This window comes from Garra rufa, chromosome 11 (assembly GCF_049309525.1).
Source record: "Garra rufa chromosome 11, GarRuf1.0, whole genome shotgun sequence".
NCBI classification, from domain to species: domain Eukaryota; kingdom Metazoa; phylum Chordata; class Actinopteri; order Cypriniformes; family Cyprinidae; genus Garra; species Garra rufa.
In genome coordinates this window covers 31,633,712-31,660,874 of record NC_133371.1, presented here as the reverse complement: position 1 = coordinate 31,660,874, position 27,163 = coordinate 31,633,712, and the positions used below count along the sequence as shown (strand labels likewise).

General features: G+C 35.7%; 1 protein-coding gene across 1 annotated transcript in view; it reads left to right on the top strand.

Annotated features, from left to right (window-relative positions):
* Nucleotides 1-27,163, top strand: part of st3gal2 (ST3 beta-galactoside alpha-2,3-sialyltransferase 2) — a 35,599-nt gene continuing 8,436 nt past the window's right edge. Inside the window, exons 1-4 of the mRNA XM_073850619.1 lie at nt 1-316; nt 16,462-18,299; nt 19,928-20,121; nt 24,490-24,669. Coding sequence (XP_073706720.1) covers nt 17,802-18,299; nt 19,928-20,121; nt 24,490-24,669 — 872 coding nt within the window. The 5' untranslated portion in view covers nt 1-316; nt 16,462-17,801. The remainder of the gene's footprint in view (nt 317-16,461; nt 18,300-19,927; nt 20,122-24,489; nt 24,670-27,163) is intronic.

The window sequence follows — 27,163 nt, the reverse complement described above, 5'->3', positions numbered from 1 at the left end:
GCAGCATTGTGAGAATTACATTGTTGCACATTATCCAAGGGCTTAGAGACGATCAAATACCGGACAGCAGGACAAAATCCTAGTGCACATCTGCATCAGCATACTACGTGGACGCTGGAAACGACCACCGACAGAGAATTGATGTGAATAATCATATGGAAGCTGAATGCTGCTCATTTAGTGCAACATCCACAACAGTCTGCAGAAATTTACATTCCAGAGAGGAGGTCAAGTGGATGTCTTCACAAGCAAAAACTGCCCCTGCTTAAAGCATACACCATGATGAAGGCTTATGCATCCTAAGAGGCACTGCAAGGTAAGGAAAGCATGAGCAGCATAAAATGTGTCATTTGTGTCTATTGGGTGGAATGTAACCTGTTGTGGTCAGTGCTTATGTGGTTTTCAGTCCATTATTGTCTCACCCCTCCTTTTTTTATTTTTAAAGCAGTTAGTCCCAGATTGTGAAGCTAGAGTGGTCCCTGACCCGCATCTTGCATAGAGGCACTCAAGAGGGACCCGGGCTTGCCCCTTTGTGTCCGAACCCATCTCATTTATGTGAGGGTCTCATTCCGCTCTGAACCCACCCTTACCGATCTGCCAGCGTTGCTTAGATACAGGAGAGAAAGAGGGGTGTTAAAGAATTTTCTTGGGGTTGATGTGATGGGGTGACCTAATCAAGTCTTTGTCTCATTCCTATGCAGTTTGTGTAGGGTAGACACAGCTCAACTCTAAAGATGCAGATGTAAACTCAATAAAGTGAAAGTAGATAAGCAGGATGTTGTCCAGAAAGAACAAATATGTGTTAAAGATCTATTAACCCATCCTATTTTGCTTTTCTCAGGAAAGCTTTTGGGAAAAGTGCAGGTTTTCTTTTCCATTTTACAGACTGAGTAGAATCACTATAACTTAACATATTTAACATGACTGTGTTGGTATTTTAATGTCACTTGTGTATTAATAAACCATGTGCTTTAAAGATTTTAATACATTCATGTCTATGCCATTTTCACCAAAGAACTACAAGGTTAGATCATTTATTACATATGAACTAATGTTATTAGCGGTTATTAAGCTAGATATACACCACCAGTCAAAAGTTTTTGAACAGTAAGATTTTTGTTTCTGCTCACCAATCAGCATTTTTTTAATTTAAAGTACAGCAAAAGCAGTAATATTGTGAAATATATTTACTATTTAAAATAACTGCTTTCTATTTGAATATATTATAACATGTAATTTATTCCTGTGATCAAAGCTAAATTTGTATCAATCATGATTCTTCGAAAATCATTTTAACATGCTGATTTGCTGTTGAAGAAACATTTTTTTATTATCAATATTTAGAACTGTTGAGTAATTTTTTTCAAGATTCTTTAATGAATAGAAAGATCCAAACATCAGCATTTATTTGAAATAAAAAGCTTTTGTAACATAATATACTATACCATTCAGTCAGTATAATTTTTATTTTATTTTATTTTTTTATAGAATTTAATACTTTTATTTAGCAAGGATGCTTTAAATTGATCAAAAGTGATGATAAAGACATTTATATTTCCGATAAATGGTGTTCTTCTGAACTTTCTATTCATCAAAGAAACCTGAAAAAATTATACTCAGCTGATTTCAACACAATAATAATAATAAATGCTTTTTGAGCAGAATATTAGAATGATTTCTGAATGATCATGTGACTGGACTAATGATACTAAAAATTTAGCTTTGAAATCACCGAAAAAATTACATTTTAAATATATTCAAATAGAAAACAGTTATTTTAAAAAGTAAAAAAAAAAAAAATACATTTTTACTGTACTATGGATAAAATAAATGCAGGCTTGGTGAGCAGAAGAGCTACTGTTCAAAAACTTTTGACTGGTAGTGTAAACTAGAAATATGTTTTTAATTCATCTTATGTCTATCAAATAAGCTGCACCCATTAACTTTTTTTAAATTATTACATGTTAATAAATCTAAATGATCATTTATACTCAATTTTAGGTCCTAACTCTTTAACGTTTATTTACATTTTAGTGTATGTATTAGTATTTCATTTTTAGTTACATATAACACAAAAATAACGTTTGCCATTTTAGACTGCAGATGGCTCTTTTTCTGTAATGTTTGAGACCATTTTGTGGTGCTTTAACAGTTATATCATTTAATATCTCGCTGTAAAAATGTGAAACAGCCTCTGCCGCAACACTCTTAATTAATTTCGGATTCTGTCACGACATTAAGTTTGCCCTTTGCTAATTGGTCTCTTTTCTGAGACAGAATTTGAGAGGACAGTTGCTGTTTGCTATGTATGACTCTGGTAATGAGGATCTCTTTTGGGCAAAGTTTTTGTTTATATTAGTGATGGATTTACTTTAAAACACTGCTAGCAAATCTCACAAGTAATTACAAGAAACATCAAGTAACACATTGAATTAACATAAAACTTTGGATGAGAAAGACTAAAATAGTATATTGTAAAAGATACTTCAATAATCTACCAACCTCACAAAAAAGACACAAGCAGTCAAAATAAATCTGTTTTGCAGCTCCCTATCAATCCACAGAGCAAACGGCCAAGCTCAAGTTGAGTTAAATATGAGTTAGACATCCAGTCTAATTTTTCCCAAGGCATAAGAGAAGACCATCTATTTCTTATTATATCTGCTGCGACATTATGCACAGCGACTCAGTGCTGAAACCATATAATGAATAAATCATTGCATTGAATATTTTAATCAACGGATGTGTTTCTTAAACACGCATGTCCTTGAGTTGCAAATACAGTTTGAGCTATTCAAATGTCACCAAGGTGTAAGAGAGAGGACTTTGCGTATTGAGATAGACTGTTCGAGCAACTGCTTCATTTGACAGATGTTCATCATCTTCTGTAACTAGGCTAACATAGTACCTGGGGAATTTCAGGAGCCAGCAAAAGTCCTGCTGACTTAGCCTTAACTAGGTTAACACTGCGTACAGAGCGAGCACGCTGTCAAAGAGTCACATATGAGAGCATTTAAATAGGTTACACTATGGGAAACCTTTTTGTATCAGAGACTCAAATTGGTTAATTCTCAGAAGTGTGACAGCAGGGTTACCTGAAATTCACTTCTATCTACCTAAATGGCTCAACTCAGCATTTATAGTTACAACACTTGCAAGAATTTACAGTAATGTGTGTGTCTTAATTTGGAAATCCCATGGATTGTACGGAAAATAACAAATAGGGCACCTGCTGCTGAACAAACTGGAGTTGTCTGTAGATCTGTATTCCTGTGTGTGTGTGTGTGTGTGTGTGTGTGTGTGTGTGTACCTGGTATTCATCACGTTGTGGGGACCAAATTAGAGGATGGATACCCGAGCCGAGCCCGACGGTACCCGACGGAACCCGACGGGCCGGGCCGGGTTCGGACAGATATTTAGAAAGGATGCTCGGGTTCGGGTCGGGCTCGGTTACATCAACGCGATAGTGCGCCTGTGTTATAACAGCGCTTTTTCCCCCGTGTGCACTGATGCGCTCATCTGTTGACATTTCCGAACGCCTTCCTACAGTTGCTTAATAAAAGCGGGCTTTCCACACAAAAAACTGCACGTGTCATTAGTATGAGAAAAAAAAAGATTTTAACTGTGTCGGGCTGGGATCGGGCTCGGACATAAATATCTTAATGCCTGTCGGGTTCGGGTCGGGCTCGGTTACTGCTCTGTCGGACGCGGGCCGGGCTCGGACAGAAAAATGCGGCCCGATCCGCACTCTAGACCAAATGTCCCCACAAGGATAGGAATACCAGTAGATTTTGACCTTGTGGGGACATTTCTCAGGTCCCCATGAGGAAACAGGCTTATAAATCATGCACAATGAGTTTTTTTGATGAAGTAAAAGTATGCACAATCTCCTGTGAGGGCTAGGTTTAGGTGTAGGGTAGGTGTAGGGCGATAGAAAGTACGGTTTTTACAGTATAAAAACCATTACGCCTATGGAATGTCCCCATAAAACATGTAAACCCAACGTGTGTGTGTGTGTGTGTGTGTGTGTGTGTGTGTGTGTGTGTGTGTGTGTGTGTGTGTGTGTGTGGTGCATGCATGAGTTCTCTGGGTTTCTTTTTCCCTGAGAGACCTGCTCCCAAACCCAAACAGATGGAAGACTTTACTTTCAGATGCTCATCATATCAGATCACTGAAAATCGAATGGTTTTTACAAACAGTAACAGTCCAAATCTTTTGAGTTCAGCCTAGACAGGAAGAAAACATGACACACTCAGCTTTCGCTATTTAACCCTTGTGCTGTGCTAAAAACCCTCTCCAAAATGACTGGCCATTTAAAAATTGCCTTTAAATCTTTCATTATGATACATTATCACCAAATACTGCATTCAGTCTTTTGGTTAACTTGTTTTCTTTCAATTAATACATGTTTTTTATTTCTTTTCGGGACAAATTGGTTATAGGCCTTATTGATCTAAACTTATGCACCTTAGTTTTTGAGTAAAAAACACAATTTGTCGATAATTTTGGAAATGTTCACTCAAAAACTGGACTAATTAAAATAAAACAAGTCAATAAGAAGATTGCATCCAATATTTGGTAATAATATAGCATAATTCGAAATTTATAAGCATTTTTTGTAGGCTGGTCATTTTTGGCCAGGAGCACCAGAAGTTTATAAAGATGGGAAAATCCCCAAAAAAGTACCAAATTGATAATAGTTAGTTGACAATTTTGGCAGTATTCACTTAAAAAGTGAATAAAACTGGTTAATAAGAATCCAATAAAGACATTAACAAGCAATTTTTGTAGGCTGGTGGTCACCAGGAGTGTAAAATTCAAGAGGAAAATTGAATCCAATATTTGGTAAAAATATAGCATAATAAGAGATTTATAAGTGATTTTTCTTTTGTAGGTTAGTCATTTTTGGCCAGGAGCACTAGAAGTGTAAAAAGATTGGAAAATCACCCAAAAAAAAGTACCAAAATGATAATAATTTGTGGATAATTTTGACAATATTCACTCAAAAACAGTAATTAAAATAAAACTAGACAGCAAAAAGATTTACAAGCAATTTTTGTAGCCTGGTCATGTTTGACCAGGAACACCAGTAGTGTAAAAATGCTGGAAAATCCAAAAAAGTACAAATATTATCATAATTTGTGTATAATTTTGGCAATGTTCACTCATAAACTGTGCTATTTAAAAGAAAACAATAATATGGTAATAATATAGCATAATGAGAAAATTATAAGCAATATTTGTAGGTTGGTCATGCTACTTAAAAGAAAACAATTCAAAAAAAGATTGAATCCAACATTTGGTAATAATATAGCATAATGAGGGATTTATATGTGATTTTTTTTGTAGGCTGGTCAGTTTTCACCAGGAACACCAGAAGTCTATAAATGTAGGGAAACCCCTAAAAAGGTATAAAAATTATCAGAATTTGTAGACAGTTTTGGCAATGTATGTTCAATCAAAAACTGTGCTATTTAAAAAGAAAACAAGTCAAAAAGAAGATTGAATTCAATATTTGATAATAATATAACATAATGAGAAATTTACAAACATTTTTTGTTAGGCTGGTCAGGTTTGACCAGGAATTTTTTGGGAAAATCACCCAAAAAAAGTACAAAAATGATAATTTATGGATAATTTCAGCAACATTCACTCAAAAACTGTGGTAATTAAAAGAAAACTAATGAATAAGAAGCCTTAATCCAATATTTGTTAATAATATAGCATAACAAGACATGTACAAGCAATTTTTTTAGGCTGGTCATGTTTGACCAGGAACACCAGATGTGGAAAAAATGTGGAAAATTCCCAAAAAGTACAAAAATCGTTATAATTTGTGGATAAATTTGACAATATTCACTCAAAAACTGTGCTAATTAAAAGAGAACTAGTCAATAAGAAGATTGAATCCAGTATTTGGTAATAAAATAGCATTTTGAGAAATGTATAAGCAATTTTTTGTAGGTTTGTCATGTTTGACCAGGATCACCAGAAGCGTAAAAATGTGGGAAAATCCCCCAAAAAAAGTACAAACATTATCATGTATATAATGTGTATACGTTATACTCTAATATGTGTATAATTTTGGCAATGTTCATACAAAAACAGTGCTACTTAAAAGAAAACAATTCAAAAAGTAGATTGAATCCAATATTTGGTAATAATGTAGCATAATAAGAAATGTATAAGAACTTTTGTAGGCTGGTCATGCTGCTCAAAATAAAACAATTCACACAAGTGTAAAAATGTGGGAAAATTAAAGAAAAGTACAAAATTATCATAATTTGTGGATAATTGTGGCAATGTTCACTCAGAAACTATGTTAAATAAAAGAAAACAAGTCACTAAAAAATTTAATCCAATATTTGGTAATAATATAGCAAAATGTTACATTTCTAAGCAATTTTTTGAACACTGTAAGTGTAAAAAGATAAAAGAAAATCAGTTGATATACCATCTGTGAGTAAAGTCAGTGAGTTTTAGTCCAATGCGATAACATTACGTAGCATTTTCTGGAAAAAATGACTGAAACACAACATGAGGGTTAAGCACATTAGATTGATTAGATTATTGCAGTGTGACTTTGAGCAAGCACACACAACTGTAGCTTACCTCATTTACTAATTGTAAATTAATCCAAATGTTAACAAAGTAGCTCTGGGGTTTATTTTAATTTTGAAAATTGACAGATTTAGGAAAGGTATGATAAGACGTTCAGCTGTTTAATCTGTCAATGCAGCACTTTCATGACATCCGGATATAGCGTTTCAGTGCGGTGGTGAGGTAAGGGTTAACTGTGCCAGCAACAAGGGCTTCTGCTCTGGTGTTCCGGAGCCAGCGTTGCCCCTGGTTTTCCTCTCGATCGATGGGCTCTGCGACAGGCCTTGGCATCTGGCCCCAGTCTAGGTGGCCTGAGAGGATCTCTACTGGATGAGTGAGGGAGAGAGAGACATTTTTGAGCACAGGAGAAGAAATACTTTGTCACACAGGGAAAGTGATGAAAAACATCATTAAAAGAGGACGGCACTGAAAGAAAGAGTGATTGAGAGAATGGAGAAGTAGGATTCAGAAAATAGCCACAGGAGGCTGAAAGAACATCTTTTTCTGTACTTGCCAAACAGAAAGAGATACTGTAGATAGAGAAGTAGATATGAGGTACAGCCACAGATGCATGGATAATTCATGAATATGCTACAGGGAAACAGCGGGAGATGTGAGGCGTCAAACCTGCGCAACGGAGACAAGGTCAGTGAGAAGCGGGTAATTGAGGTCAAGCTGACCACATGTTGTATTCCTTTGTGGGCTTTAGGTAAGATTTAAAAGTTCAGCTTGAAAGTTTCATTGTTTAAATCACTGCATTGATTAGGTCACTATTAAAATGATTATAATTATTATAATTCTCTTCTGCTCACCAAGCATTTATTTGATCTAAAATAGAGCAAAAGCAGTAATATTGTTATTTATTTGTACTATTTAAAATAACTGTTTTCTATTTGAATATATTTTAAAATGTAAATTTTTAGCATCATTACTCCAGTCTTCAGTGTCACATGATCCTTCAGAAATCATTCTAATATGCATTTATTATTACCAATATTTAAAACAGTTAAGCACACTTTTTCCGGGATTCTTTGGTGGATACAAAGACCAAAAGATCAACATTTATCTGAAATAAAAAGCTTTTGTAACATTATACACTATATCATTCAAGCAAAACCTTTTTTTTTTGGAATTATAGAAATTATCACAAGGATGCTTTAATTGATGAAAAGTGATGATAATGTTACATAAGATTTCTATTTCAGATAAATGCTTCTGAACTTTCTATTCATCAAAGAAACCTGAATTTCTACTTTTCAACAATAATAATAGTAAATGTTTTTTGAGCAGCAAATCAGAATATTAGATTGATTCATGAAGGATCATTTAACTGGAGTAATGATTAAATTCAGCTTTGAAATCACAGAAATAAGTTTTTGTACCTTGGTTAAAATAAATGCAGGCAGAAGATAATTCATTAAAAAAACATAAAAAATCTTACTGTTCAAAAACTTAACTGGTAGTGTATACCTCAGGGGCGTTTCCTCCGAGGAGTTAAGGGAGGCTGTGTCTCCTCAAAATATTGGATGAGAAAGTAATTCGTTAGACAAAAAAACAACGGGAATATTCCAAAATACAAAGTTACAGCAGGAGTCCTCGTTTTTCTCGCCTCGCGATTTTGATTGGATATGACTGGTTATTTTCGGCTGTGATTGGTTCATGCGATAAATCCCGCCCCTTGTGTTCTGCGCGGTTGCGAATCAGTCGAACGATATAATGGCGTAAATGGGAAGACTAGTTTAAAAAAGTAAAGTAAACAACTCTCTCTATCTCTGTCACACACACACATTTAGGTATGTCAGGTACAATAAATGATATTTTGACATTTGCTATTAATTTGAAAATACCACTTGTAGCCTACATCTTTCCCTATAAGCAGAAAAACATAGAAGAAACTAAAATTTCCTCAGAAGCAAATATTGAGGTATTTAAGATTTGATTTTCAAAATTGTTCCTTGTGTAAATTTTGTCATGTTCCATCAGCTCATTTCTTTTATATCAAAAATCATTAGGATATTAAGTGAAGATCAAGTTCCATGAAGATATTTTGTAAACTTCTTAATGAAAATACATGAAAACTTTTGATTAGTAATAAGCATAGCTAAGAACTTAATTTGAACAACTTTAAAGGTGATTTTCTCAGTATTTTGAGGTTTTTGCACCCTCAGATTCCAGATTTTTAAATAGTTGTACTTGTATCTCAGCCAAATATTAATGTATAAATCTCAATTTCAAAAAATTGACCCTTATGACTGGTTTTGTGGTCACATATTTGACTTATTTTAAGCATAAGCCTTGTTCAGTTATTTCTTATTTTCCATCAGCCAATATTTACAATATTGATAGGTCACTTGCTCCACCTCTGCTGATGCCAGAAATCAAACTCAATGTTCCTGAATAGAAGCTTACACACACACACACACACACACACACACACACACACACACTGGCTTTTAGAGCCTGAAGCAGAGATGGGGGTGCTGAGTCAGACACTTGGGCAGCTGCAGCTGTTAAGAGCTCCCACGGCACACAAACACAAATTTCTGGTGAGGCAGATTATGCGAGAATAAGGCATGGTGACTGTACCATCCATCGCTGCTGTAATAAACAGATCTCTCCTGTCACTCCTATACAAGCGTTTTGAACTCCTATTGCTGCATGATGTGTTTTCTGCTTCTCTTAGATGATTTACATTCTAAGATTGAGAGCTACAAAATTTCCCAGGCCTTTGAGTTGCACGAGGGATGTTTTCCTCAGCATTGTAGAGATGTGTCTATGGCTTATCATGGCTGACTGGTAGCATCCCCTGTGGATCTGGTTTGTGAAGAAAGGCATGATGAAGGGTCAACAGTTGCTCCAGGAGAATGCAACTCATCAGGGCATATTAACTCATTGCCTTTGGGCACAATTCATGGGTATGGATTGCTTAGCTGTGCTGTTAACTGATTCATTGCCTCCTCAGGGCAGTGTCCCAATTAGCATGGATATGAAATACATTCTCAGAGTTAAAAGAAAGAAAAGGAAGTGTTTGGAAGTAATTCTGATGTCTGTCAAATCAGATTGCTTAAAATGTTTTTATGTTAGATTATTATAAATTTGGTAAGCAGATGCTTTGTATCTATGCCCAAGATAATTGTGACATTAAGTTAATCAGGCAGAAACTCGTTTGGATGAGTCAAAATAGCACCTGAGGTTATATCCAGTTTTACTTTCATGTTAGGTGCACAAGGCTAAATTTATTTAATTTTTCCCTTGAGAGGGTATAAAGTAAGACAAAACAAAAAAAGAATGATAAAAAAGTGCTAGTCTGTATTTTCTGAGAGGCAGAATGGGAAATAAACACGGCTGAAGCTGAAGGCTATACATAAAATGAATTTGAGACTTGAAATTTGATTAGAGACGCAGGCATCTCTCATTTCATTTTCCGTCACTTTAGTTTGAGGCTCAAAGCTCAAGTGGATTGAAAGGTTATAGTTTTTGCGATTAGTGTGACTCAGAGAAAGTTATGAGACATTAAATTAAAGTTGCCTAAAGCACTTTGGTTTAAAAGTTTCAGTATTGTGAACGCTGCAATATACTGTCATGACCACAGTTTTGGATTATTTATCTAGAGAATAAATTCTGAGAGAATAGATCTAAAGAATGATTGATGGTATGCGACAGTTTGGGAACCCCTTGCAGAATCTGTGTGAATAATGTTAACTAAATAAGAGAGGTCATACAAAATGCATGTTATTTTGTATTTAGTACTGTCCTGAGTAAGATATTTTACATAAAATATGTAACATATAGTCCACAAGACTAAAAAAAAGCCTTCAAAAGTTTGGGAACCCTTTGTTCTTAATACTATGTGTGGTTACCTGCATGATCTACGACTGTTTTTTCGTTTTGTTTTGTGATGGTTGTTCATGAGCCCCTTAACAGTTAATCTTAGCACTGTTCTTTAGAAAAATCCTCCAGGTCCTGCAGATTCTTCAGTTTTCTGATCTTTTGCACATTTTAACCCTTTCCAGCAGTGACTGTATGATTTTGAGGTCCATCTTTTCAAACTGAGGACAACTGATGGACTCAAACACAACTTTTAAAAAGGTTCAAACATTCACTGATGCTCCAGAAGGAAACACAATGCATTAAGAGCCAGGGTGTGAAAACTTTTGAACATGATGAAGATGTCCAAATTTTTCTTATTTTGTTGAAATATTTTTTTTTTCTATTTAGTATTGCCCTTCGGTAGCAATAGAAGATACTTGCATGCATCAGCTGACACCAGATTACACTCAAAGAAAATGTTGATTAAAATAGCTAAATCATAAATTTAGTCTACTTTTTAAAACGAAAAAAAAAAAAAATGACACGATAATCATACTTTTTTCCCAAGAGAGGCCTAACAAGCAATAATGTATCCAGCTTTAAAAGGGTTTAATCCATTAAACATGAAATTAGATTAAGCCTTAGGGCCAAGCCGTTGAAAATGACTATTTTATGATTAGATTAATCCTCAGCTGAGAGAGAGTGCATGTTTTGTCAGCACGTTAACCCTAGAGTCACTGGACAGGCATCGTTTTTCATCCCTGCTTCCAATCTGATCATAGACAGCGCAAAATTGGAGCCGTGGACTGTTGAATATGTAAGAGCAACCTGTCCAGCATTGAGTCGGAGAGAATGCAAGCCCACCCAGTATGTGAATGTCTGCTCTTCTCTTTCAATTACATTTCCATTGCAGCCAGCTGTGAGGTTTCGTTGCCAAGGCAACTCAGACACCCACTCTACAGTGTTCGGCTCACCCTTGCTGAGCAGGCACATTGGTCAAGACCCACTAAAAGCGACCGAACAACAAAAGAGAGAGGGAAAGAAAGAGTAAGCTAAGGTCAGTGGATGTTTTTGTGTGTGATACCTGTGTACGGCTGAAGACGAAAGAAACTGAGAATTTGGTTATAGCGTTATCGTTTGAATTCGTCCTAGAGAATGTATTACAAATGTGCGTTTGTATATGTATGGAGTCAGAAATATCAGTGCCAATGTTTTGAGCGCAACTGTGATGTGTTGACCAAATAATGCAAATAATAATGGTTACATATCTCAAATCTGCTGTTTGTTGTGAGTCTAGCAACTGTGTGCTGATGGCTTTATAAATGAGAAGACTGTCATTTTGAGATATTGGATGGGGTAGGAGGATGTGATGCTTGGTGAGAAAATGAAGCATGAATTGAATAGACTAGGAGCATAATTCAGCTTTAAGAGGATTTTGCCTTTCATTTGAGATTTTATAGCCTATATATATGGTGTGCTGACTTCCATACTTTTTTTAGACAGTGCTATAGAGGTGCTTCACACTTATATGCTGGTCCTGAGACACTCAACTATGCTCTCCTGCCATTTTTACATTACAAAAGCGGCATATATGTTCATAAAATTATGTAAACAAAAATAGCACATTGCAATCAGTTCAATTATGTTCATTTTAAAGCATGTATCCACCTTTTTCTTTAATGCAGAAGTAAGATACACTGTAAAAAAAAAAAAGCCGTAAAAAATACGGTAGCAATGTTTTACATTTTACGGTTTTCACTTAAATATACAGGTAAATACCGTAATTTCTGATTTTTTTTTTTAACTGATATAATGGTGATGTACCAACCTTTTGAAGTACTGAAATCTGTTTTGTACCTTCGTAATACACTGATAACCACCAAAAGCAGGTGGTGATGACAACGTCACATGATGAACCAAAGCCCATCACAAGGAGATTTTAAATAATAGCATATAAGGTGCACAGTGTCATTCACACAAACACTAAACACCATCATGGTAACACACATACAACTGATTTAATGCAAAAAACATTAATTTAACAGCATTATATGTAACATATAACCCTAATGTACAAAACTGCCAAGAAAAATCTAAGAAGAAAAAGTTATTTCCACAAAAAACGTCAAATAAAAAAAATGAAACACAGGGAATTCTGGGAATGTCAATTTACGGTTATTCACTGTAAATTTTACGTTCTTTTTCACTTCAAAAAAACGGTATACTGCCGTAAAATTACATGCAATGTCCAACACAGTTTTTCACCATATATAGAAGGGGAACTTACCGTTAACCATATCACAGGTTTTTACCGTAGCATTTTTACAGTTTTTTTTTTACCATTAAATTCACAGTCATTTTTTACAGTGATATGATTTATCAGCTATAAAGGGTTTGCACTTACATCACGATTTGGTCAGTTATCGGGATGCGCGGTCATATTGGTGATACTCGGATGTAAACAACAGCATGGTTTATGAACTACTGAATACGTTTGTTCTGCTAATTGTCTAATTAAAACCACAGAAAAAATGTGTGGAAGCTGCTAAATCATATAGAGAAGGACTTAGCAAGCAGGAAAGGGGCACAATATTTTGACGAACTAAAGTTAATAAGTGGTAAAGATATGAACAAGCAGTATTAGTTAAGACATTAGCCTAATATTTCACCTACCTGACTGGAAATGATTAGAACAAACATTAATGTTGCCAAAATTCTTGCCCCGGAAATCCTGGTTCAGTTTTTTGCACTCTTCTTCTTGATTTGTTACTTTTTAGCAGTCAATAGTACTCCAAAGGTTTTTTCCTGGGCCGATTAGCATAGCACAAAACATGACAGTAATTGAACATTTTCAGCTGCAACAATCAGACAAATATGCGAGTTCAGTGACATTGTTTACGTTCAGTGCCGCTAATATATTAATGAAATAAGGAGAAGAATAACAATGTAAACAATAAATCTTTTTGCACTGCAAACCAATGTGTTCATAATTAAGATAATATATCAAAATAACATGGTAAGACACACCAATTTGTAATATCAATCAGCAAAATGTGCTGTTTTGCACAGCTAAAAATAGCTGGATGCAGATGAGAGCGGAAGCCAGACCCATACTTTTCACAAAAGACCGCCCATTTTGAAAAAGGTGGATAAAGAACAATGAATAAAAATGTGAAAGTAACAATAAAAATTCAGAACTAGCTAAGAATTACTTTTCATTATCCACAAAAGTTTACATGTTAGAGCTGACTAAAATAATGAGGTAACCATAGTTTCAACACTATGTAGACAAACCATACTGTAATTTTTTTTCATGTTGTCGGATGTCGTTGAATAATTATACGATAAGTCTTAACGACAACATTTTGGCTTATTTATATATATATATATATATATATATATGAGCAATATCACACGAGTAGACTTGAGATTGTGTGTACACGAGTAGACTTGAGTGTGATATTGCGTTTATAATATAAAAAATTTAAGACGTTATCTTTATTAACAAACTGCATATTTGAACTATAAACAAGTACATTCTCGCATGAAAACCTCTTAAAACTACATTCCGTGACACAAAAAGAGTAATATTTATAAAATGAAACGGGATTTGGACGTCTGCCATGACACTCGGAAAAAAAAACAGTCAAAGATGATGCGAGCACATAAAAGTCGAAAGTTGGGCGCGTTCACGTTTTTCAGAACGTCAAACCTGATCGCGCTCCCGTCGCATTACGTCAATACTGGTAAGAGAAACAATCAAAAACATGAACGATGTAGCAGAAATAAAGACTATTAAACTGCGCCTTCCGCCTTTTTCGCCGTCTCTCTCTTCAAACTGTGGGCGTCTAAAAAGAAGTAGAGTGTTAAGGATGAGAACGTCTCAATCAAAGAAGCAGGCATTTACAGCTGCCGGAGAGAAAATGGAATCTGAAATTAGTTTTTCTAATTGGAATGGAAGGGGAGAGCATTATGTGATCTCGAGCGACTCACCCACGCATGCAATCACAATCGCGTGAATTTAATCTGCGGCCACACTGAAAGCAGCAAGAGCCACCTGTTTGTTTGATATGTCGATATCCTCTTCTAAACCCGTGATTGAACTGTTGGCAACGAACAGATATGTTTAAAACATTAGTGCGTTGCTGTCAGAGCTATAGCTTTTGAGTATTTATTTCAAACGTGCATCCAAATGAATGTGGTAATTAAAATATGCAAGCATGAACAAATTGGCTGGTGTTATTTTGTGAAAGCTGTGAAGTTAATGTTCTTCTAAGGTGCCTAAACTGGCGTGTGTGCTCCACATATTCAGCTCTGGTAATTTAGCTCAGCAGATGCTCTACAGAGAATGTTCAACAGAAATCGGGGGTCACAAGAGAGACCCAAAGATAGAAACACTTCAACTGTGGTGCCTTCACAAAATGTGTGTGAGGGACAGATGAAAAGTCAGCGAATTACTTTTCATTTTCAACATCTTTGCTGATATCTTTCCAATATAGAGTGGGGAAAAAGGACTGGAGAATAACATATGAATTGGAGGGAGAAACTACTTTGCAAGTATATTGAAAATATTACAAGCAGAAAAGAATTGACAAGTATATGAGCAGAAACTAGTGATGTTTACATGCTTATTTACATTGCTATGCTGCTTTTCTTTTTATTTTGTTTCTCATACACTACCTATAGAGGGTTCGCGCTTATGTCAATGTACTAACGCACAGTTAATCTACTACTGACTATGTTGTTCTGCTAATTTATGCTGTCTAAACCATGGAAAAAATGTGTGGAAGCTGCTAAATCATATAGAGAAGGACTTCGTAATCAGGAAAGGGCGGAATACTTTGACAAACTAAAGTTAATAGGAGGTAAAGATACGTTTGAGCAGTATTAATTAAGATATTAGCCTAATGTTTTACCTGCCTGGTTGGAAATGATAAAAACAAACATGAATGTTGTCAAGATTATTGCCCTGGAAATCAGTTTGGTCAACCACAAACGCCTTTTGTTTCTCAGGCAGTGTTTTCACACTTCTCCTTAATGTGTTATGACTTTTGGCAGTCTATAGTAGGCCTACTCCAAATGTTTCTCCCGGTCTGACCGATTAGTACAGCCCAAAACATGGCAATAACTGGTCATTTTCAGCAGCAATAATCAGGAAAATATGCAAGTTTTGTTCAGTTCAGTGGCATTGTTTACGTTCAATGCTGCCAATATAGCCGATTAATTGTGTTGTGAAAAACACACTACTGTGGTATCCAGAAGTCTGAGGTTGCTAGTGAAATGCATCTATTTTTTTCTAGTTTGGTTTAATATTTTTCTTTTGCAAATCATATCAGGTTAAACTTTATTCAAGTTGGACTAAAATGTATTTAGTTTGTTTCCCTTTTGCTTTAACAATAGCAGTTCTTGATCTAAAAATGCTCTTTTGAACAAAGGAGTTCACATGTTCAGTGGACATTGTGTGGGTCAAAATGATCTTTTGTGCCAAAAATCATTAGGATATTAAGTAAAGATCATGTTCCACAAAGATATTTTGTAAATTTCCCATCATAAATATATTAAACTTGTTTTTTTTATCAGTAATATGCATTGCTGAGAACTTAAGTTGGACAACTTTTGAATTTTCTCAATATTTTGATTTTTGTTTTTTGCACAGTCAGATTCCAGATCTGATGTATAAATCTCAATGACTGGTTTTGTGTTTTGGCATGTAGCAGTGTGAAATATTTGTTTTTAATTTTGCATGCCAATGTTCAGTGTTTTTGCCAGTTCTTTGAAAATTTGGATATGAAAATCTGTCTTAGAATTACTAAAAAAAGTGGGGATGAAAATAGCTTATAGTCAGCCCTATCGCCTCGTTGGGAGTGTACCGACATGTAGTGCCAGTTCCCGAGTTCTAGTCCTAGCTCGCGGACCTTTTCCAATCCCATCACCCTCTCCCACTTCACTTCATAAATCATTAAAAAAAAGTAGCTCATAATAAAAGCATTATGAATTAAATCACTAATTTGATATGCACTACATAATTCTACACTTTCTGTTTCCCTGTAGTTGGAAAGTCGCCCTGAATCGAGCAGCTGTAGACACCAGAAGCTGGATTTCACCACCATCCTGATGCGCTGCACTCTCTTGGACTGACTGGTTTTCTCTGGCAGCAAACTGGCATAGAGAAAGAGAGCTCACACAGGTGGGCCAGCCGCAGCAGCAGCATCCCAGAGATTATAGATTTGGAGATTACAGGACAACAGCAGGTCAGGGCACATTGCCTTGTTGAAATCCGAGTTCTCCACCTCACCAATTCCGTTAAGAGCTGTCATTGTGAAATTGGCAAGCGAGTCCTGCGACGCAACACATTCACATGCACTCGGCCGATCGCATACTCCACTAGCTGCTAGACAGATGCAGTGTTAGAAGTGCATCAGATAGATTGATACCAGTTTTTCTTTGTGTTTTTCCTTAATCCAGCTCCTTGCAGCTCAAATCCCTTTTTGTGCTTGAGCCGTGATTCTTTAATTATCTTTTGTTCCCATTTTTATTTGGTTCATTTTTATTATGCACTGACCTGGAGAGAGTCAAAGTGCTCAAATAATCAAACTATAATAGCAGAATGTCCTAAAGTGCTTATCTAGACTGGAATGTTCAGATCCCACAGTTGGGAGTGAACCTTATTTCATTGAAGACACCGTAAAGACCAAGCACAGTGTCTTGCGATTAAAGTAACGCACAGGAAAGGCAACTACCACAGAATGAATGAGATGGTAAAAGTGTTGTAGAGCTATTCAAGATGTCTGCAAAAGAGTTTCATTACAAGTCTGTGAGAAAGCTCCACCCTTTTCTACCTCTGGCTGTGAAGTTCGGCATGGTGGTTCGCTAGACGGAGCGTACGGACGCGGACAAACCGGATTACAGTGACAAACTTGGACTCATCGTGTCTGTAATGGAACAGACACGGATGACAGCCTAGCTTGTCTGGCACTGAGATGTCAAAACCACAGAGGGGGCTATTCCTCCAACTGTCACTGCAGGGAGAATAGAGCCGATCACACACACGCCTACAAGCAGACTGATTTTTAGAGGCGAAAGACTGGTGTGTGTTTGAACCGTGGCAGTATAGACAGTTCAAAAGCGTGAAAGAGAGAGCTGGAGGAGATCCCATAGTGTAGGGGGAGAAGAGCGAAAATAAAGAGTGGTAAAAGGCTCCACGGCAGCGGTGACACATTGAAAGGGAAGACTGACAGACTGGAGATCAGCGGTGGCAGTTCACAGGCGCATGGTTTTGTGAGATTCACACACTTTCGGGTTTAAAGATTTTGTCGCTCAGTACGCCGAGTAGTACTGAGTCCAGGTTGGGCACGGTGGCAGGGGCCGGTTCATGGCAGTGGGGCGGGCGCATGCCGTCTGTGCCTCCGCAGCGAGAAGGACGCTTCAGCTTGGGATGGGGTTGGGGTTGGGCGGCATGGGCGCGAGCTCAGAGGACGGGTGAGCTGAGACCCTGGGTGCCCGTTGGAGGTGGACCCGCAGTGGCGGCAGCAGGAGAACGTGGTGGCATGCGATGCTCCCTTCGCTTCTGCGTGGTCTTGGGATCCTTGGCCCTCCTGTTCCTCACCTCGCTCTTCTTCTCGTTCTCCCTGAGAGGAGGAGCTGGCTTGCCTTACTTGGAACCACCAGGATGGGAAGAGTCACGCAGGGTCAAGCTAGTGCCCAGCTACGCCGGTTCCCACCGGGTCATCCCGGCTGAGAGCTCCCAGCAAAAGACATGTGCCTGCTCTCGGTGCGTAGGCGACCCTGGTGTTTCCGACTGGTTCGATGAGAACTATGACCCGGACATCTCGCCTGTCTGGATTCGGGACAACATCCAGCTGCCTTCAGACGTGTACTACTGGTGGGTGGTAAGTGATCTTCTGGTTACTCACTGATGCTTTTAGTTTTAGAAACTCTTTCAGTTCATGCGGTTCGGTTTTCGTGAGATGCTTTTAACTTAATTGAAAAGCAAAATGAAATGGTTGCAAAACTGTCGCATATGAACTCATGCTGTCCTTAATTAAAAGAGACCTAATTTTGTTGTGCTTCTCACCTTTAAATGAGAGAGGTTGGCGCGCTCTGCAGTTGTGCTTATGCATCATGTTTAATCAACAGGAAGCGCAGAGGGCGTTTTTATTAAAAAGAACATGAGTAATGTCTGATAAAAAAAGTGTGTCAGCTGAAAAGTTTAAGTCTGTAATATTTGCTTAGAGTGAATTAAAAGCAGGGAGGGTGCTGGACTGCATTAAGCAAAAGAAGCAGAAAGATTTTGGGATGAAGGTTGAGAGCATGCTTGCACTTATGGAAACTACTGAATTTTACATTTTCTGAGGAAGATGTATGTGCTGTTAAAATGCGGGGGTTTTCTAATTGTTAATTGTTTTTGGGCATAATTATTAAAAACATACACCTTTTAGAATTTTCAAAATGTTAATTATTTGACCAAAACAAGAGGGATCATATAGAATGCAATGCATGTTATTTTTTATTTAATACTGACCTGAATAAGATATTTCACATAAAAGACGTTTAGATATAGTCCACAAGAAAAAATAATAGTTTATATTTATTATATTTAATTTATAAAAATGACCAAGGGATGTAAACTTTTGAAAGGAATAAGAATGTGTACATTTTACTACTTAGCCTAAATATTTTTTTTTTCATGTAGTACTGCCCTTTTGAAGCTACAGAAGATACTTACTTTTTCCCCAAAATACAATATAAGTTACATTTACCCTGACCTTCAAATTCCAAAAGTTTTCACCCCCTGGCTCTTAATGCATCATGTTTCCTTCTGAAGCATTAGTGAGTGTTTAAACCTTCTTTAATAGTTGCATGTGAGTCTTTCAGTTGTCCTCAGTGTGAAGAGATGGATCTCAAAATCATACAGTCATTGTTGGAAAAGGTTCAAATACACAAAAATGCTGAAAAACCGAGGAACTCATAACCTCATGTGGATTATTTTTATAAATTTAACAATTATTTTTTCTTGTGAGCTATATGTAAACGTCTTTTTTGTGAAATATCTTATTCAGGTCAGTACTAAATAAAACATTTTTTTGTATGATCCCTCTTATTTTGGTAAAATAATTAACATTTTGCAGACTCTGCAAGGTGTATATAAACTTTTGAGTTTACTGTACATTGGACTGATGTAATTCCTCTGTGTGAAGTTAAGCGAAAGATAGCGAAGTGGGTTGCTTGGAAGGAAGCCATGTCATGGAGGAATGCCCAAAAAATACAAAAGAAAAGATTTTAGGTCTAGTCTTGGTTTTCAGAACGTGTGTTCTTTTGGATCTTTTTTTTTTTCTATTTATCACAGAAGAGGGCTTGAGCGGCTAATTGGTTGCCTGGATGTTTATTTTAGTATGCATGTGTGCACAGGCAGGTGTGCAGATGGTTTGAAGTTAAAAGATAACTGCCCAACCTTATGTTAGTTTCTTTCTTTCGCTCTCTTCCTCCCTCTCTTCTCTTCCCTCTGGGCCTTGTACAGATGTTGCAGCCTCAATTCAAACCCCACAACATCCAGCAAGTTCTACAGAGGCTGTTCAAGGTCATTCCAGGCTGTTCCCCATACGGTTCGTGGGACCCTGCCCGCTGTCTGCGCTGTGCCGTTGTGGGGAATTCGGGCAACCTCCGTGGGGCAGGATACGGTCCAGTGATTGACGGCCACGACTTCATTATGAGGTGAGTCTTGAAATGCCACTGGAAAAGGAGGAGGAAAAGAAAATAGTCTTTCAAATGATTTGAACTACATAATCAAAGATAATGAAAATGATTTGGTCTTGTTTTGAAACTAAAAACTATGCAAATTAATGCAAATTAAATTGGTGCCAAAATAGTTTTATGTTTTCAAAGTAGGTTTTAATTTAACACTGTAATTTGGTTTTGTGGGGTTTATATTATTCTGCAGTGTTTTTTATTTTATTTTAGTTTTTATTTTGTTAGAATTAGAAATAAAGGTGAAGTTTTAATTTCTGTACTTCTAGAAAATTACAAAAATGATTTTTCAAACAGGTTTCTTTAACACTTCCATAATCATTTTCCATTGGTTGAACAATTGGATAGACCTGCTCCAAATTTGCAGATTTAAAGGGATATTTCACCCAAAAATGAAAATTCTGTCATTATTCACTCATCTCGTTCCAAGCCTGTGAGACTTTCGTTCATCTTAGAAACACATTTTAGTCGGCGCCAATAGCCTTGTGGGCAGCGCGTCGACATACAGCGATTCGATTCATATCGATTCTTGGGGTCACGATTCGATTCAAAAACGATTTATGATTTTTCTATTTTTTTAATCACGATTCACAGTTTTTCCATCACATTTTTTGTGCGCAATGGACATCACATGCACCAGTATTTTAATTTGGGTGCATGCCTACTTCCCATAATAACAAAAGATCAATAATTACTTCCCCTCGCTGAAAATGGGACAGTGTGTATTTGTTTTTCTTACTCTAATAGTTGATGTTGTCAGAACAAAACAGCAACATGTTATTATTTTTAGGGCTAGTCTATTATTATTATATTAACTATAAAATAGATTTTTGTCAAATGTGAATCGATCTTTCCCCCACCCGTAGATTTATCTGCTTTATGTGGTTTGTGAATCGGCACGGCTCCAGCGCGAATGAATCTAATGTTTTAGTGTGGATATTCACTGTACTTTGGAATTACTATGATACTATGTCTTAGAAGTATGTCCAAGATAAGAAGTTTCACCCAAAAATGTCATGTAAACTAGTAAGTAACATGTCTGGCGCTTTTGTTCTGACCAACTAAAAGAAAGTTTTGAAATTAATTGTGCTACAAATGGTGATTAAAACTAACAATTGCAAAGTTAGCTCAGATCACGTCAAACAGGGCAAATTGTTATTGTTTTGCTTTGTTCTCAAATTGTTCTTGTTAACAACATCAACGTAGTGTGTATTAGCATTATCTGTAGATTTCCAGTTGTCATACAATTCGAATGTCATTGAAAGAAATTGTTTTTAACCACCTTAGGGGGCTGTTCCTTGTGTCGCACCTAAAAATGTGTGGAAAACGCTAGGCACGCTGCTTTCTCCTTTTTTCCAAACCGCTCTGTAGCTGCACTCCCATGGCGTCTGCCATTGCTAAGCAACCATGATCCATGAAGACGCGGAAGTTTCAGCAAAGGATAAATGGATTTCCAGCATTAAAAATCGTTTGCAGTAGCTCTGCATATTAAATTTATTTAAAAAATGGTTATTCCTGTACAGCTGTGATAAGCTGTTCCTCCAACTTGGCTGTGCTTTTAATGTTATTAAGGGTAAGGCTGACGCTGATTGGTTGGTTCTTGTCACATGACCTGTGTTGCGCTTGCGCAATTCTGAAAAAGTTGAGATGTTTTTATCTCAATGTGGCTCTGACGCGCCTGGAAAAAAATGAGCGTGCTGCTTCCATTATGAGCGCGCATACCGCGCGTCTACATTTGAAATAATGAACTTGAGCATGCAAAAGACGTGACGTGAACGGCCCTAGACCTCCTTGTTCTAAAATAACTTGTTTAATTATTCCAGCTGCTGTAAGAAGAGGCTTTAAATGATCCGCCACATCCAGCATATAAACCTACTAGAGGGACTCCTTCTTTATATACAGATGTGACGTAATGACGCAAAGACAAAAGACCCAAACCACTCAAATTCTAAAAAATATTATAAGCTTACTGTTGTGAATCAGGCTACTTTGAACACTGATTGGTTTTGCACTTGCCCAATAATTGATTTGGATAATTTTTCATCAAAAAAAGTTACGTAATGCAGCTTTAAAGTCCCCATGAAATCAAAATTGAAGTTTTTGTTTTTTAGTATGAATATGTTAGCCTTAAGGTTATCTGTAAGCTAGTGTGCTCCAAAACTATGTCAAAATTTGCAAGATATATGCATATATCCATTCAAAACTTACATTCTCAAACTTCCACCAATATGAATCAACGATTTTGATGACATTTGAGTGCACTTCAGCTACCCATCAAACTTTCTGTCCAATCAAATGCTCTCTAGAATCCGAAGCGTCCCGCCCCCTGTGGCTGCGGCTGAAATTGGTCACTTGTTCATGGAATTAGTATTTTTAGTATTTTGCATTATATAGGGGATAGGGAACGATTCAGACAATGTAAATATGCTTTCCATTGGGGCGAAAGTAAACCGCTGCAGCGCACACACAATCTGCTCTGGTCCAGAGACATAACTCGGAGCAGATCATTTGCGGGATTCAGCGCAGATGATAAAACATATCAGATCCATTTCAATTCTACACAGAATGCTATATTTTTATAGCGATATGGATGAGATTGTGGCTGCTATACACTGTCAAATGTGGCTTTACCGAGCTCAATGGCTCTGGCCCAGGATGTGATATAAACGGAATGCGATTGGCTATTTAAAATTGGCTATCTTTCTGATTTATTTGAAATTACGTGAACACATAGAATAACGCTGCATGTTTCAAACCATTTAAGGAATCAGTTGAGTAACCAACAGAATAGCTAGAGCTCTAAAGAGTGAAGACCTTTTATAAATCCACATTTTAGCCATATCAATATATTAATATTTACCTTATAAAGATGTTTTTAAATCAGCAGCATTTGTCTTAGTTTTAGCATGCAATAACAGCTCTGTTTTCTGGAACACTGATCACAGTCAGATATGCTGGATTGACATTTGCAATTGCAGGTTTCAGTTGAATGAACATGGAAAAGGGCAGAATGTGCGTATTGCTGCTTAAAGAAAAGAGTAAAATAATGGCCTGGGGGAGACGTTGAAGAACAGTCTATGTTTAGTCGAGATCAGACAGACGGAGCAGCTGGGAGAGACTGAGGTATAAATTGAGGTGCTATTTCAGTCAAGTCTTTATTGATTCAGCTCTGAGATCTTAAATTAATCCCGTCCTCCTCCGTATCCATCTCTTTCTTCTGCCCCACAGCAGCTGTCTCCTCGTCTCTTTATTTGTTTAACTGCTGTCTGCTTTCATTTTGACACCATTTAAGAGATGGTTTGAGCTTTCTGCCTCAGTCAAAATGAGTTTGCTGTTACTGTTTATTAGCTCATATAAGTTTCCATTGGCTGAAACAATTTTTATTATATTGAGTAAACAATACAAGGGAGCATTCTTGTAGCATAAATCCTTCTGTATTACATACTAGTGTGAATTTTTAGTGAGAACAATATTTTATTTTAACCAGAATAATAAAGCCTTATTGTACTTCAAATAATAATAAAAAAATCTTTATTGTAAATGAGTATTGTGGCTTCCAGTTCAAGTCTTGCTCTTTAGAGATATATGATGATATAAAAGCAAAAATGCTTGAGATTTGATTCGTAATGCCACTTGCTTTTGAGAAAAGCTTTGAGTCTTCAGAAGATAAAGTGAGAGAGAGAGATGAATATGCACATTTGTTGTTTTGCATTAAAATATCTAGGACTATTACATCTAAAGCTTTTAAATCCTGCTGTCTGAATACAAGCTTGAGATACTAGTGTTGCAAAACCTTGGTGATGTAAGGTAGATTTCTGGATCCGAGGGAATGTAGAATACAGATTGAATGAGAAATGGAGGCAGTTTTTTCTAATCGGAGCATTTTGTTGAGAGGACATGAGCTGTGAAATGGAAGCTCTGACATCCATCGGGGAAACCGACGTGTCTCCTGAATAGACACCGACCCTGTCTGCGGTCTGATCCACACCCATTTTCCATCATCTTGCTTGTCTCTTGCAGTCTGATTTAAAGGAATAGCTCACCCAAAAATTAAAATCGTGTCTTTTTTCAACCCTTGTGATTTTTATCTGTGGAACACAAAGGAGAGCTTTGAATAATTCCCTGGTTATTATTTTGTGTATAATTGCAATGAATGGCAATGTTTCTCGCTGTCTGCTTTTTTTAGCCGCTTGATGTCAACCTGAATGCGCTTTTCGTTTGTTCGCTTTACTCCATCATGGGGAAATAAATGAAATGCCAAAGTAATAGGGTTTGTTTGAGTGAAAGCGAGGGAGCGTTTTCACGGTCTAATTCAATTGGATCTGTGTGTTCCAGGATGAACCTGGCTCCCACTGTAGGGTACGAAGAGGATGCCGGCAGCCGTACCACACACCACTTCATGTACCCAGAGAGTGCCAAAAACCTGGCGGCCAACGTTAGCTTTGTGCTGGTGCCCTTCAAGACTCTCGATTTGTTGTGGATCACCAGTGCCCTCTCCACCGGCCAGATCCGCTTGTGAGAACAAGTTTTAAATCATATTTGTTTGTTTTTTATTATATTTATTGAATTTTTTATTTATTTTATTTTAACCACATTTCTGTCAAATGAAATGTGTCTGCTCCAACATGGCAAAATAAAGTCATAAGAGTATAAAAAAAAAGCGTGACATCCCTTAAATAAATTTACTATTCAATTCATTTTTTTAGACACTGTAGATTTAATGTAAGTTTAGGTGCCAAAATCCTGAATTTATTTTTAATATTTTTATCTTAAATATTTAAATTATTTTTTAAATAGTTTTTGTTTTTCTTATTTTTTCTTATTTCATGTCTCTCTTTAAAAAAGTATAAAATAGAAAAATGGCTAACTGCACAATGAATCCAAAAAGTCTAGCAAAACAGACATAATGTTTAGTTTTTCAGCCTGCATTGGATTTAGTTTACAGTTAGCCATTTTTCTGTTTGATTCCAAGTATTTTTTTGGCTCTATGCACCTGCAGCATAAGGAATTCTTATTTCTTATTTGAACCGCTACAACATCTCTTTAAAAACAAAGAATTAGATTGTGACATCCCATCAGTAAATTAGTTGTTTAGTTCAGTTTTCAAACACTGTAGATTTAATAAAAGTTGGGTTGACAAAAGTTTGGTTTTTGTTTTATATTTTTTCTTAAATATTTTTATTTTAAATGTTTTTTTTAAAGTTTTACTTTTTTTCCCTTTTCTAATTTTCTTCTTTTTTTTTAAAACGGTGGTCTATCATTTTATTATGTAGATTTAATGAAAGTTTGGTTGTCAAAATCATTATTTGTATTTTAAATATTTATATTTAAAAGGATTTTTTAATAGTTTTACTTTTTTTTTTTTTTTTTTAATTTTCTTATTTTATTGTTTAACCACAATCTATAATTTTATTTCTCTCTTTTAAAAATAAAATAAAATTGTGACGTCCCATCAGTAAATTAGTTATTTAGTTCAGTTTTCAGACACTGTAGATTTAATGAAAGTTTGGTTGTCAAAATCCTGAAAAAAAACATTTTTATTTTTATTTTTTATATTTGTATTTTAAATATTTAGATTTTAAAGGATTTTATAATAGTTTTATTATTATTCTTTTCTTGTTTTGTTTTTTAACCACAGTCTATCATTTTATGTCTCTCTTAAGGGGAGACACTGCAGGCAAAAATGCTGTTTTTCATGCACCTGTCAAATTTGAGATTTTGGGCTTTTTGGCTTTTCATAAAGTGTTTTTTTTTAGACTAGTGGGAAGAAAACATCCAAAAGACACTAAGTGTTTTTTTATAGCACCTATAGCATCTATTTGTGTCAATAGATTTCAATCACAATACATATTTTTAAAGGCCGTTTTCTCAAAATGAGTTCTTTTTGTCCTACACTGAGCCATAAATCTCCACTTCAGTAGCACTTACACACACAAAACTTTACATTTTTATTTTTGTCTATATCCTGAAGGTTTTTACAGAGGGATTTGTTCATATATAATTTGCTTGGTTTTTTTTCTGAATTATGGAGTGACAAAATGAGATACCCAAAATCCCCTCTGTAAAAACATTTGACTCTAATATGTCAAATAAATTAAACAAGAATTTTGAAACTGACTTTATCCGGTGTTTAGATTTTTGTTCTAGAAAGGTATGCAAATTAGCACATATTTCATTAAATAATGCCTCATTTGCATATTTAAATGTAACATTTTAGAAAACTTGTAATACAAAAAATGTTTGCAATTATCAATGTAATCAATCAACTGGGTAAGCAAGGTCATAATAACTATTAATTTTTTTTACCCTATTCACCTGCAGTGTCTCGCCTAAATATTTTTATTTTAAATGATTTTTGTAATAGTTTTACTTCCCCTATTTTTTAAATTGTAGTCTGTCATTTTATCTCTCTCTTAAAAAACAAATAAGATTGTGACTTTCTATCAGTAAATTAGTTGTTTAGTTCAGTTTTCAGACACTGTACTTTTAATGAAAGTTTGGTTGTCACAATCCTGAATTAATATTTTTTTGTTTTTGTTTTATATATTTCTTTTAAATATTTTTATTTTACTTTTTTTTTTTCAAATAGTTTTGCTATTTTTTTTCTTTTATTTCATCATTTTTAACACAGTCTATCATTTTATGTCTCTCTTTTAAAAAAAATGATTGTGACATCCCATCAGTAAATTTATTGTTTAGTTCAGTTTTCAGACACTGTAGATTTAGTGAAAGTTTGGTTATAAAAATCCAGAATATAATTTTTTATTTTATATTTATTTTAAATATTTTTTAATTTAAATAATCTTTTAATAGTTTTACTATTTAATTTTATTTTTTTTAACCACAATTGTAGTTGGTTAGTTCCGTTTTCAGATTTATTGAACTTTTTTTTTTTTCAAAATCTCAAACTAATTTTTAAAAATTTTTTATTCTGTTCTTATTAAATTTTAACCACAGTCTATTCTTTATATATATATATATATATATATATATATATATATATATATAT